The sequence below is a fragment of the Patella vulgata genome, chromosome 9 (assembly GCF_932274485.2).
Source record: "Patella vulgata chromosome 9, xgPatVulg1.2, whole genome shotgun sequence".
Classification (NCBI taxonomy): domain Eukaryota; kingdom Metazoa; phylum Mollusca; class Gastropoda; family Patellidae; genus Patella; species Patella vulgata.
In genome coordinates, this window is record NC_065887.2 from 12,244,714 (window position 1) to 12,258,790 (window position 14,077).

The 14,077-nt window shown below is 34.9% G+C and overlaps 1 protein-coding gene across 1 annotated transcript in view; it reads right to left on the reverse strand.

Moving 5' to 3' along the window:
- Window positions 1-13,975, reverse strand: part of LOC126832380 (mitogen-activated protein kinase kinase kinase 20) — a 31,814-nt gene extending 17,839 nt beyond the window's left edge. The window contains exons 1-13 of the mRNA XM_050563133.2: window positions 13,909-13,975; window positions 12,508-12,688; window positions 12,250-12,337; window positions 10,993-11,091; window positions 10,396-10,461; window positions 7,178-7,206; window positions 5,898-5,981; window positions 5,461-5,514; window positions 4,976-5,062; window positions 4,559-4,688; window positions 3,896-3,947; window positions 3,187-3,322; window positions 1,837-1,881 (exon numbers count right to left, since the gene is read on the reverse strand). Of these exons, the coding sequence (XP_050419090.1) occupies window positions 1,837-1,881; window positions 3,187-3,322; window positions 3,896-3,947; window positions 4,559-4,688; window positions 4,976-5,062; window positions 5,461-5,514; window positions 5,898-5,981; window positions 7,178-7,206; window positions 10,396-10,461; window positions 10,993-11,091; window positions 12,250-12,337; window positions 12,508-12,657 (1,020 nt within the window). The 5' untranslated portion in view covers window positions 12,658-12,688; window positions 13,909-13,975. The remainder of the gene's footprint in view (window positions 1-1,836; window positions 1,882-3,186; window positions 3,323-3,895; window positions 3,948-4,558; window positions 4,689-4,975; window positions 5,063-5,460; window positions 5,515-5,897; window positions 5,982-7,177; window positions 7,207-10,395; window positions 10,462-10,992; window positions 11,092-12,249; window positions 12,338-12,507; window positions 12,689-13,908) is intronic.
- Between the last annotated feature and the right edge of the window lie 102 nt (window positions 13,976-14,077).

The window sequence follows — 14,077 nt, forward strand, 5'->3', positions numbered from 1 at the left end:
TGTATATTTGGTATTGTTGTATTGACAATTTAACATATTTGTTGTATTGTCTCTTTAAGGTTTTCATTTTCCAACAGGTCACCGAAAATTAGCTACAAAATGTTCAATTTCAGAGCATGTTTCCACTATTCATTTTTGGACACATTCACTGATTTCTACAATACAGAAATGTGGAAGCTTAAATTTTAACGGCAACGCTGCCTTGCGTCGAATTGGGCGACATTGAAAAGTGTAGCATGGTAGCAACGGCTCTCGAGCGCCGTCAGCTACACCTTCATAGCCTGATCTAGATTAAGAGAGGCCCTATGCAATCTCCCTATTTGGATTATTTTATCTAAAATAATGTCTATTTGAGAGTAATGGATATGTTTTGTTAAGATCATTTCATTGAGCACGTCGATACTCCAATGTAAGTTCAACTGCGGAAGCCAATTCCCGTCAGCGCCAGATGAACTATGGACGATTACAGGCCTTTTAAAGTATTTTTTTCAAGACATTGATATAAAACAGAAACTAATGTATTTTAGGGCTGGTAGTAAACACCATATGAATAAAAAGAAACAAAAATTGTTAGGTTTTTTTTATCTACTACGGTTAATCATCTCCAAAATAGAGAAATTAAATGTTAATTTCATGGGTTATTGTTTGCTTTACCTAGTTTTTGTCATGTTGATTCCGGTCATTTTTATTTTTTGTATCAAATGTTGGGAGGATGCTTGTTCACGTGAACATAAATTTTTGAAACCCACCCCATGAAAGAAGTAGCTATAGGGCGTCAAACTTTATGTGACGAAAAATGAGGAATTTAGATAGGTTTTGATATCCAGTTCGTATACAGATCTCGTTCGCTAGAATCGTCTGAAATTAATTTTGTGGTAACAGCACTAGTTTATCTACAAACTGTATAAGTTTGGTCTTTTTGCTACGTATAGTAAAGGTGTGAGGACTTGTCAAAGATGGTATTTGAGAAAAGATGGATTTGGGCAATTTCACCATATGAAAAATGTTTTTTTTAATTTTCTGTCAGGAATTGAAAGATTTATCTAATATTGCACATTTATGTGTTTTGGGACTATCCCAACTTATAAACCAAATTTGGTCAAAATCTGTGATTGAAGCCTTAGCACCTTCTGCATGGTTTTCTCGCGGACATGCTCTTAATTGTTTTAGACGATAGCGCGTGTTAGAGTTGAATGCACTTATTTAGCAGATGGTGTCACTCGCTCATTGTGGTAAAGCGATGTTTACTGCCAAATAAATTTCGGGATATCATTTTTTTTACCCTCCGTATAAAAGTATAAGACGAATCCCGGAGTTCTGCTGAAAAATATATCGACTTATGACACGAAAAATATGGTAATTTTGGAGGAATTTGAAACAGTACGGATGGGCAGTAGTCGGCACGCTTTTATTCTATCGTATTACGATATCACATAATTTTTTAGGAATATTACTGACATAAATTTGAATACCGCACAGGAATTAAATATGAAAAATAAGGAGGTACACATATTTTTTATTACATCGAATTCGAATATTTTGTTGACACGTGATTTTTGTGAGTGGTCTAAAAACTGCCTTCTTAAATAACGATAAGAGTTATGTCCCTTTATTTTCGGTAAAAATGTCTGACAGGAAAAATTTTGACATCCCATCACTGTATTTATCTATTTATAAAAAGGGTGTGATATATCATACTTATTATCGTTACATTAAACATCCCATCACTGTATTTATCTATTTATAAAAAGGGTGTGATATATCATACTTATTATCGTTAACATTAACATATCAACTTGTGTAAATATTTGTATCTATTTATAAATAATATCTCACCACATCAACTTCTCTCCATGTATTAACATCATGATTATCTAATTGCTATAAAAAACAAGGCAACAGTGAGGCCGATGTCCCCCACCGAAATCTCAAAATAAATAGATGACACATATTAATTAATCGCACATTTATTTTTTTCAAAAGTATCGAGCAATCAAACTGCTTATCAACTATACACCAAGTTTCATTACTCTCTATCAGATAGAATCAAAGTTATCTTGTCCCAAAGCATCGACCAATGAAATTGCTTATCTCTGCTTAGCGTTAGCTCGAAATGTTAATCATTGAACTCAGTCAAGACATTCACCTAATTAACATCTACATCAAGTTTAAACAGTGTACCTCAATTAGTAGCAGAGTTGTTATGTTCCAAAGTCTTGACCAATCAAAATGCTTATCGCTCCTTAGCCTAAGCAGAAAATTCTCATCATCGAACTTATTCAAGATATTGATGTAATGAAACTATACACCAAGTTTCATCACTCTCACTTAATTAGAACTAAAATTATCGTGTCCCAAAGCATCAGCCAATCAAATTGCTTATCTCTGCTTACCATAAGCATAAAATGCTCATCTTCACACTCAATCAAGGCATTGACCTCATAAACACCTACACCAAGTTTGAACATTCTAGCTCAATTAGAAGGCGAGTTATTGTGTCCCCAAAAATGTGACGGAGAGACAGACAGACGGAGAGACAGACGGAGAGACAGACAGACGGACGGAAAAACCCATTTTAATAGTCCCCTGCTTTCTTCGATGGAGGACAACAATAAAACAGACAAATTGATTGAACTATAATAAATATCTACAAATAAGAATGAAAAGAAATTGGGGTTAATGTCTTATTTTTGTGCACCCATCGGGCTAAAGAGGAAGGGCATATTTTGATAATGGTGCTACAGCTTAATGTAATTTCCCTTTCCACTTGTTAGGGGATCTTTAACATGCTGCCATGGTATATATGGACCTTAGTTCTATCTGTTTTCCAGGGATAATTCATGTTCATTCCAAAGATATGTTGGTTCATAAGGTATGTTATTGAGTCAATTAAACAGCATAGTTTCGATTCCCCACTTGTACATGACAAGAAGTAAGGTCGCCTGACCAACTGCAAGAGTTTTATCTGGGTCCTCTACATGCAAGCAAATAAAATTGAACCATATGTTCGTCCAGAAATGACCTAGTTTGTGTTGACTGGATGTTAAACATCAATTCTCTCTCTCTCTGGTTTACATGCGGAGCACTGGTTGGTGTTTAAATCTGCATCCACAACACGTAATATCGCAGATAATGCCTGCAGGGTTGATCTAGAGGCTATTAAAAGTTTAAATGAAGTAAACCTACCACTACTTTAAATTGCTGTTCTAAATCTTTTTCTCGTACCAGTAACTGTTGTTCTCGTGATTGTAACTCCTTCTCTTTAACACCTATATCTTTCTCAGCTCTCTTCAATCGTGTTAACGTCGTTTCTATCTCTTTCCTGTTAATATAAATACAAAATACTCATCAACCTAACCCTTCAACATATCAAGACACACTACTATGTAATCGTTACTGGTCGATATTGTGTTAAACGTCACTTACAAGTTGGAATGGAAAGGGATTTAGTTTTGTTAACATAATATGGCAATTTTTATTTATGCGGGACAGTTTTGTCCAGACAGGCGCATTTTTGTCAAACCCTCTTCAATTTCAAACTGTCAAAGATTCTTTAACGTGCACGCCAATGTGTACACAGGTGGATTTAGGTTTTTCGTACCATCCAAACAGCTATTATATACACATCACATGGACTCAGTGTATTTCAATCTACCCAGCTGTTAATTTTGTAAAGAAGGTAAGAGCATTGTAGTTTTTTCTGAGTGTTGATAGAGGTTTCAAATATACCCAATTATTTGCAATGTTTTACATGGAGTAATAAGTGTAATATTTAAACAATTTTGACTTGTGTGACAGTTACAGAAGGGCCATTTTACTGACAGATACGGTGAATATTATTTGATTAATTGTGTGAACACAAGATGGTTAAATCTAAAGTTAATAAATAACCTACTTCCATATTTCTTTATGTTCTAAGAATGAATTGGTTTGATCAGCTACAAAATCTGTAAAAAAAAAAAAAAAAAGAAAAGAAAAAATTAATCTTCAAAAATAACTTAACCATGTTCAGTGAAGGACAAAACCATTAATACATTGTTTTCATTCTGATTTCACTTACATTGACTTAGATACTTGATATCTAGAATCCGAACTTACTTACAGTGTAAACCGTTTACCAGGAAATTCCTAATTTTATCAAGCATCCCAACAGATTTAGTGTAATCCCTTGAGTGTTTCTTCAATCTCAGCGAATAATAACAAATATAATCACATGCCTATATATAGAGAGAAATGGGCTTTAACTTCCATTCGACATAAACTAGGTCAATTCGGGACTAACATATGGATCTATTTTATTTCAATAATTCACTTGCATTGTAGGCATCTTTAGCAGTGGGAGGAAACCAGAGGACCCAGGATAACCCACAACCCTACTTCGTTACCACGCCAGTTGAATCAATGACAGACCTTATGACAGGCCATCTACCCCCCACCCCCAGATGGTATGTAGAGCTTCTACTCCCTTCAATTTCAATTAAATAAATTCCCAGACAAATCTTAAAAGTAAAGAGACGAGGTATTTGTCTATTTAAACAATTCATTTTACAACACCTACCATCTTCCAGCAGCTTGTCAAGATCCATTAGTATCTGTTTAAATGATGGCCGCTTTTTGGGTTCCATTTCCCAACACTGTCTCATTAACCGAGCAAAACATGGTGGACAAGTACTGGGTATTGTTAAACGCTAAAAACATAATTCCAACATTTCAACAGAGAAATACTACCTCATAATCAATTCTTCCCTTTTATTATTATTGGGGTTTCACACATTGAGTCTGAATTTGTTGGATCAACTGAACCTCCATATAAATGTGTAGCATCACCAAGTGTTCTCGAAATAGAAAGCAGAACTGACAACATGCATGACCCTCGTCAATTTAACTGAAGCAATTACAGCTAGATCTAAGGGTATTTTCAATAAAGCAATTAAAGAATAAGCAAATAGAGAATTATCAACCATGTAAAACTTACCTCCCCTTTTTCAACAATTAACCATGCTACCTGAAAACCTTCTATACCATTAAACGGTACTTGATGTGTTAACAGTTCCCATAATACCTAGAAAAACCATAGGTTGATATACACAATACAAAACACAGAGTATGAAAATAAGAGTTGTTTCCCTTCATATCTTCTTTATTTCTGGTTAAAGATACAAGTATTTATGGGGTAGTTATTTCCAATAAAAGCATGACATATGTGGTATATAATGAAAGTAGAGGCATTCAGTCTTCCTAGAAAAATACTGGATTCCCTGAAAAACACCCATGGGGAGCCCACAGGAAAAAACTGGTTTGATGCCTAGATCTCAAAGTACGAGTTGGCTGGTCTAGTTAGTAGTTTTCAGAGATACACGGTTGCTTTACCCCGTTGACACTGGTACAACTGGTACATCAAACATAAGATCTTGAAGTGTATATGTGCATGAATCGGAAGCTAATAAAGTAAATACTTACAACTCCATAAGACCATGTATCACAAGTTTCTGATACCGGAAAACTTTGTATAACCTGAAAATAAAGCCATACGAATAAAATATTCTGGTTCACAGTTACTGCCACATCATTTATAGAGGGTGGAGAGAGAGAGAAATGGGGTTTAATTTCCACTTGATACAAAGTAGGTCATTTCAGGAGTAACATGGTTTAATTTTTATTTCAATAATTTGCTTGCACTTAGGGGTCTTTAGCAGTGAGAGGAAACTGGAGGACACGGAGTAAACATACAAGGATGGACGGGCGACCCTAATCCATGTTACAACTGACTATTTTCAAAGAGAATTACTCCTAGAAGAAGAAGAAGATGAGTAGCGGTTAGCAACCAGTTCCTGGTCCAAAAAAATAGCTGATTTTAAATCTTTATTTCCTATTTAAATATAAATGTCTATCTATACCTCTGGTGCCATCCAAGGAAACGTTCCTGCTAGAGACATCTTCGTTGTACTACCAATAAACCGTGATGCCCCAAAATCACACAACTGTAAAAAAAAAAACCCAAAAAATAACATACCTCAATAAAATATATCTATATTTTCACTTGAAATTGTAAATCCTGACCATGCATTTTTTTTAGACAAATTGAAATTTTCGACTGCTTGCTTAATTCTTGCATAATGTACTCAAATTGACAAGTCTTATTTTTCATTTTTATTATCTTAGCACACGCGCAGGGGTCTTTCCTGTGGGAGAAAACCGGAGTAACCGGAGTAAGCACACAAGGTTGAGAAGGCGCCTCTATCTCCAAGCCACATACACTCACACCCAGGATCGAAACCACGACCGCAAGTCAGAGGTGACCAGCCAGCTAGAGCTCAAAGCATGGCACTATACCCGCTAGGTCATCCCATCCCCTCCCCCCCCCCCACAATCTCCCGACTTGGTTTTCTGTTGGATTAAAAAGATGTCCAACACTTAAAGCAGCATTAGGTATGATAAGATAAAGAGCTGACAATTCTCGCTAGAACAGTTAAAAAATAAATAATGAAAAGAGAATATCCTGAAGATTTCAGTCAAATTACTTGACTCTGGGCCTATTATACTTATGCCTTGATTGTCATTACTACCGTTGTTACGATAAAAAAAAAATCATCACTATCCATTTTTTCGGTAACAGCATCGACCACAAAATGTATTTAAATCTACTTATATCGCAGCCATCCGATGGCATCAAGAGTAGATTATGGTCTTGGTAAGTTAATTAATGACGAATTAATGTTTTTTATAACATTTAAGGCCTAAAAAAAGACCTGCAATAGGCAGATTTAGCTCTTACATAATGCCTGTTTAAGTTGGTGCTAGTTTGTCAATATCATCTGAAGTAATTCAAAATCTATCAAATAATAAGCAGTAGCTTTAAAAGAAACTGTCTTAAGCTCTACATAGTATGATTGTGTTGGCAATGAATCTATACTAATATTTGTGACTGTCATTTGCTTGTCTGTCCCAAAGCTAAAATTTTGTGTATAAAGGTAGCTCCGACCAGTGAGTAAAATAGCTCTGATGGTGATGGCCTACCACTTCCGGTTTCAGAGTCAAGACCCCCAGGCTTTCGGCCACGGCCGAATTTCAACCCCGGGTGAAGCCTGGCATCCTTATAGTGAAATCTATGTGTGAGATTTGAATACTACTAACTTGAACATCATAATACTTTACAATAGAATTGTAGTTTTCTTACCTTACATGTCCAATCTTCTGATATAACAACTATAGAGAAAAAAAAATATTACGCTTAGAATAATTTAAAAGAAACAGTTATTTTATGATGTCTTAAAATAATGGAATCATATTTCCATATTCAATTGACAGATATGTGGTATATGCACAAGGTCAACGACAAACATGAACACAACGTGAGAAAATGTCCCAAAAAATTACACACTTGATTGATTAAATTTGTCTTCTTACAGATTTCCAGGTCAGATCGCAAAACCTTGGCATTTGTTTTGAACATGCTCAAAACAAATGCTGTGACCCGGCAATCATTGGGGACCATGGCGACCACAGCACGATATTTGGCGTTTCCACCACACTTTTAGCACACTTATGGCGATCTTGACGTCCTCTGCGACCATTTTCCGTCGCCACAGCGTCGCAGTAAGTATGCCACTCCGTTCTGACGGGGGTATAAAGAGAGCGTCATAATCTGCTGTCACTCATTGAGTTTGACACTAGTTCACTAGCCAGGAGGTTTTATCAAGGTATTGGAAGAGAAAGTTTCCCATGTGTTTTGGATGGGGCTATAAAAAAGAATTTGACACTAGTTCACTAGCCAGGAGGTTTTATCAAGGTATTGGAAGAGAAAGTTTCCCATGTGTTTTGGATGGGGCTAAAAAAAAGAAGTTCAGAGCACACCATCTCTACAACTTGGGTATCATTTAGTTGTGTTGTTTTAGCAGGAGTTTTTGTATTTAATGTTTAGTTTCAAACCAGGGATCTTAATAGGCTATTTTTGTCGACTTTAGCCGCCTGAAGTTCAATCAAGCCGATTGGTAAAACAATGAACCAGCCACTATAGTATCATGAATCAATCTACTTTCAACTAAATTACAACAGGTTAATTATTACTTGTTAATTAAGTAGTCAATCAACTTGCTTGTCGACTAAAATAACAGTCATACCTTAGTGAGAATCAGCCATGTGGTTCATAATCCAAGTAATTAACATAAGTAACAGTAATTTTGATAATCCAGTAAATAACCAAACCAAGCTTGCTGATTATTCATAACAGGTCCAGTAAGTTACCTTTAAGGAAATAAGCCACGTGGCATTCGAAGGAAGACGATCTTGGCATGGATTGTCCATCTATCGCGCGCCTTCGACGCTCTGTATGAATTCCAGGTGTGCCGGTAGATATTAAAATAATAATTGGATCATAATTTAATGGTTTCACTGACTAGTTGTTAGTTAAATTTAAATCTTAGTTGAATATAATCCTCGGATAAAACACTGAATACACAGAGAAACAGTCATTAATAATATGGATCTCCAACGCCAAATCCCTCGATGATTATGACATCGATTTGAATTAGGTCAATAAAACAGCGATGCTAGTTTTACATGTAGTTTTAAATAGTGTGTACCATTACAATGTTTTATTTTATACACATGCTGACAGAGGCTTATTTTTTAAAACAATATTGTCATTATTGTCATTGAAAGCTATATGGCACAGTCGTATGGAATTTAATTTTAAAGCCATTTCAATTATGGTTATCACGTGATCACTGTGTGTCTATCATGGATGGACGAATGAATAAAACATTTGCAAGTTAGGTGATAGAAAAACACCCTACAAATTGTGTTCTGAAGAAATACCATGGTGTCGAATCAGCTTATATCCATCGAAAAAAACGAATATAGTAATTTATTCAGGAATATTACTGACATGAATTTCTAGCGGGTACATAAATAAAATATGGAAAATTTTCTGAACGGTGTACCTATTGGTCGTAATTTTTGTGGTAATTACATACAGAAGAATACGATATTCCTCATAACAATTACCAAGAATTATTTTTGTTGAAGTCTGGTTAAAAACAAGGGAATAGAAGCTTAAAATTTTAAAACACAGTTCCTACAGGGATCTCATTTAACTCAATTCTGGCTGGTTCATTTCACAAAGGATTAAGAACCCTGTTTCAAACCATTGTTTGAAATCTAATCAAATCTGTTGAGAATCATAAAAAAACATTTAGTTTCTACTGTTGTGTAGTTTAAAGGGTCTGTTTAGATTGTTAATGAGTGTTAGGTTTATAACTGTTACTCAACACCTTTTTGAGATACTGTTTAGTTTCTCGAAAGGTGTTCAGTAATTAACAGAGTAATTAACAGACCCACAACACCTTTTGAGAAACTGTTTAGTTTCTCGAAAGGTGTTGAGTAATTAATTAGTCTATTAAATACTCAACACCTTTTGAGAAACTGAACAGCTTGATACCGAACATTAAAGATGGGTTCCCAGAAAAGTATTTATCAGTTGGTTATTTCCGATAAAAGTATGGCAATTTTGGTATATATGGAAAGTAGAGATATCCAATCTTACTAGAAAAATACTAGATTCCCTGAAAAACACTCATGGAGCGTATACAGGACAAAAATGTAAGGGTTCCCCTAATCCTGACGATTAGGAATTTCTGCACGCGTGATGTCAAAGGTCACACGCGAACGTGGGTAGTGGATAATGCGAGAATTTAATTACGATTCGATATTTGTAATAAATAGTAAGCGATTAAAGACAACATCGTCTTATGTATGCAATGAATTCTCCTCTGACTTCCAAGAGAGGTAAGTCACGTGACGTAAACATGACCTGGTTTGATCGAATTTTTATAGCAGGACATTCCTTTGCAATTACAATGTTTGAGAAGGATTTGAAGCAAAGTTATGACAAATTAATTAGTTTGAATATGTTTTTAGTCCATATATACCATTAAATCACCCAGTTTGTACGTGGGAACCAATTTTTAAATACAGAAACAACATAACCAAATGATACCTGAGTTGTAGTGTATGGCATGCATGTTAAAAATCCCCCATCAGTAACATCAGTTGGAAATTAAAGTAAAAGTAGGTTGTAGGATATGTTGTCTTCATTACACCAGTTGGTGCAGAGAAGAAAGATGTTAAGAAGTTAAAGCCCATTTCATTTCAAGTTTTACTAACAGCAACTAGTGATTTGGGGTTTTTATGAACACTGAAGAGCCCTGTTATCCTGGGTTTATTTTCAACACAAAGATAAAAGACTCTGAAGGTTTATTAACAGCAAGATAAAAGATTCTGAATTTATGAAGAATTAACAGAACAATAATATTCAGATCCTTAATTCAAATACATGGAAGCACTTTGAAACTTTTCTATGTGATAAAACAAAATATCTAAACTATGATATCTTACCATTTTTTGATTTGAGATCTCTGTGAATTACTTTAACTGGAGCTTCACAGTGGAGGTAGTTCATTCCTTTAAAAAAATATCAGTAACTCTGGTAAGCAAGGTGTCAAACCTCTAACATATATTTGTATTGAAAAAAAAAAATTACACAAAGATGTTAAGAGTTTTCAGCCAACACAAACATTTTTAATACATGTTAATAATACATCTCCAAATGTTTCTCTCATCTGTTTCTTGCTTTTACTAGTCCCTGATCACCTCAGCCCATGTAGGAGTACTCCCAACTGATCACCCCAGCCCATGTAGAAGTATTTCTCCCAATTCTCTAGCTTTTACTATTCCCTGATCACCACAGCCCATGTAGGAGCATTTCCCCCAACTCTCTCTAGCCTTTACTATTCCCTGATCACCCCAGCCCATGTAGGAGCATTTCTTTTAACGTTCTGGCTTTTACTAGTCCTGAATTTTGCTATTCGTGTAATCTAAGTTTATTTCAGTTAAATGTCTGTATTTTCTGGCATGTAATTTGACTAAGAGGATTGATTACCCAGCCTGTAAAATCTACCAAATTGAAAAAAAAAATACAATTCATGTTATTACCTGTAGCAATTTCTCGGGCCCATTTTAATATTTGGTTAAAATCTAGCTCATTTTCTGGATTTTTCAGATAGGCGTATAAGGATCCATGAGCAGCATATTCTGAATAATAGGAAAAAACAAAATTATGAAATAAAACAAGATGATGATGAAACAAAAGGATTCATAAGGAAAGATAAAAGAGATCAGCAAAGACTTGAAAAAATGACAGAAACAAATGATATTTCACACTAACACTATTTATGGAATAATTTGCTTGATAAAGACGAGAGTATTATGGTCGAAGCGTTGCATGTTAATAAATCAGTAATTGTTATTCCATAAATAGTGTTAGCGTGTTACTGTTCAATTACTAAATGCCACTTGAAGAAGAAATGATATTTCATTTTTATTGAATTTTACTTGGAGGATTTTAAACACCTGGCCCTGTGTTCACAAAGTATTAATTTAAGTTAAGATTTTACACAAAATTGTTTGTCTTATTTAAACTGAAATATAGCCATTTATAAAACTTTTGCTGTTTTAATGTATCAAATACATCAATAAGAAACTATGTGCGGAGTTTGGTGTTTCTGGATCAAAGATATTTCTCATAAACAGTGATTGAAAGTTAAGAATGCTTTGTGAACTCAGGGCTCGGAAGTATAAATAAATGGAGTAGAAGCTCTGATTAGATTTTGAATATCTTATACTCTTAAGAAAACTTTTAATCACTCTATTTTCAGTCTCCAAATGGCAAGTGTTAAAACAAATTCAAGACAATTACTATTGGTGATACAAAAAAGGTCTTCAAAAGAAACAAGATAATTTCAAGAATATTTAAGTTTCGATTCCATTCATTTCGATTCCCTGTTAAGACTAACAAGATAATATTGTATGAAACATATCAGGGAAAAAATCACTGGGTTTTATTCATGAAAATATATAGTAAGCAGTTAGTGTATATGTATAATTATTAAGATGATATTACAAACAGGTAATATAATTTACTATAGTGAGGTACCAGTGAACATACAGTCAACACAAATTAGATCATTTAGGGACTAACATATATCAATAATAGGGTCTTAAGGTGTAGGAGGAAATTGGAGGATCCAGAGAAATCTCAAGAGGTTGGGCAGGTGACTTTACTCTTGTCACATACAAGCTTCGCTTCAAAACAATGCTCGTTGACTCGATGGTGGACTATTATGATCTAAAGCATTTGCGTTAGACCACTCTCCCACCCATCCCCTCAATATTAGAATAAGATAATTTTACCTGTTATAAGACAGAAGTTATGATCATCTGTAACAGCACCATAAAACTGTATAATATTACGATGACTTAAAACACTTAAAACTTGAGCCTGGAAAACAAATTAATTTATTGACTGATTTAAATCTCAAGAGTCAATCATCATTACATGCAGGAAAGAAAGAAATAGTCTTTAATGGTAAATCAACTCGAGCCACGCTGCCCTGATGATTTTTACACTTTATTACAAGAATGGCTGAAATTTTTAATCATTTTACTCACCTCTTTCTCTAAAACTAACAATCGCTTGACAGCAACTATCATATTTTGTGATTTCCATAATGCTCTGTATACACTGCCAAATGTACCACCCCCACATCTTTCATAGAATAACAGATCATCAATATCTAACTCACAGAATATATCTGTCATCTTGATGTCCACATATCTTCACGCATACAGTCTGAAATTAAATTTAAAATCAATACAGATGTTCAACACAAAAATTTGGCAAAACTGTACCATTGGCTGTGCATATAAGTTCATTAGCATCTATAATTGTGCAGTGTTTTTCACAGCTTTATGTTAATTACATCCACCTTGCACGATACTGTGTGAAAACAAGAGCTTCCCTAATAATGAATGCATCTCTATCAATCAGTCACTTAAAAAAAAACTCTGCTTTGATTGGCATAGAGTTGTCTTTTTATCCGCCAAGTACCAATGTCATGTATTTAAACTCAATGTGAGTTTAGACAAAAAATCAGATAAATAAATGAAATGGTGTTTTAACTTCCTACTGTTCTGCTCCAACTGGGCTAAAGAAGAGAAATTTTGCTTGGACAGCAATGTTACAGCCTAATTTGATATTGAATTCCAATTGCCAAGGAATCTTTTAGGTGCATACCAATGTGTACACAGGACCTAAGTTTTTCATACCATCTGAACAACTAGACTGCTGTCCTTGCCAGACCCTCCTCCATGCCAGAAAATTTTGAAGAACTTTATCTGCTAACACAGGGAGCAAACCCGCGACCACCAGGCTAGCAAGCCAGCGTCTTACTCACTTAGCCACCATGGCTCATCAGATAAGTACTTTTAATAGGCCTAAAGAAGCATAGCCTACAGTTTCAATAAATATATATTTCATAAGAACCGATTTAAGATCAAATTTTGTTCGAAATTAATATCCAAGCGATAGGAAAAAGCACCAAGTTTTAGCCACAGCCTTCCTCCTCACTCACCTCACCCTTGGCCTTAACCATGCCCCGGATTGTCTACTATTATACCATTCCGCTACCAACTCATGGAAGGTGCATCCCCATCATCAAATAATAAACCTTCTTGTGGATCACGGTCATGCATGATAATAAGACAAAGATAACCTACTTGACACCTGTGTACCGTTATGATTATGTCAGTGGTCAGTTTACTATCATTAAAATAGGACTAATCGGTCTGGCTATTTTTGCTAAGTAACTGTCAAGACTAGCAGTGTGCCAGTGAACACAACACTGTCATCCGCACACAAACCAGCCCACTCACTTCGAGAATCCGGATAACCTAAAATTTATCCAGAACGCACATTTTGAAGATTTTCTGCAATGTACGCAAGCATTCTATAGGTCTATGAAATTAAATATATGACACTCTATCAAGTGACTGACAAAACAATTCTTTTACCTTTTTTTTTATGAAGGCCACTATTTTCGTAATAATCAGCTGGCCTATGTCCAAACCAACACGAGAGAGATAGAAAAAAAAAAAAACTAAACTTTTACAACAGTTGTCGTCATTAAATTGTTTTCTTCAAATTATAATATACATACGAAATTTTACATTTTACTAAAAC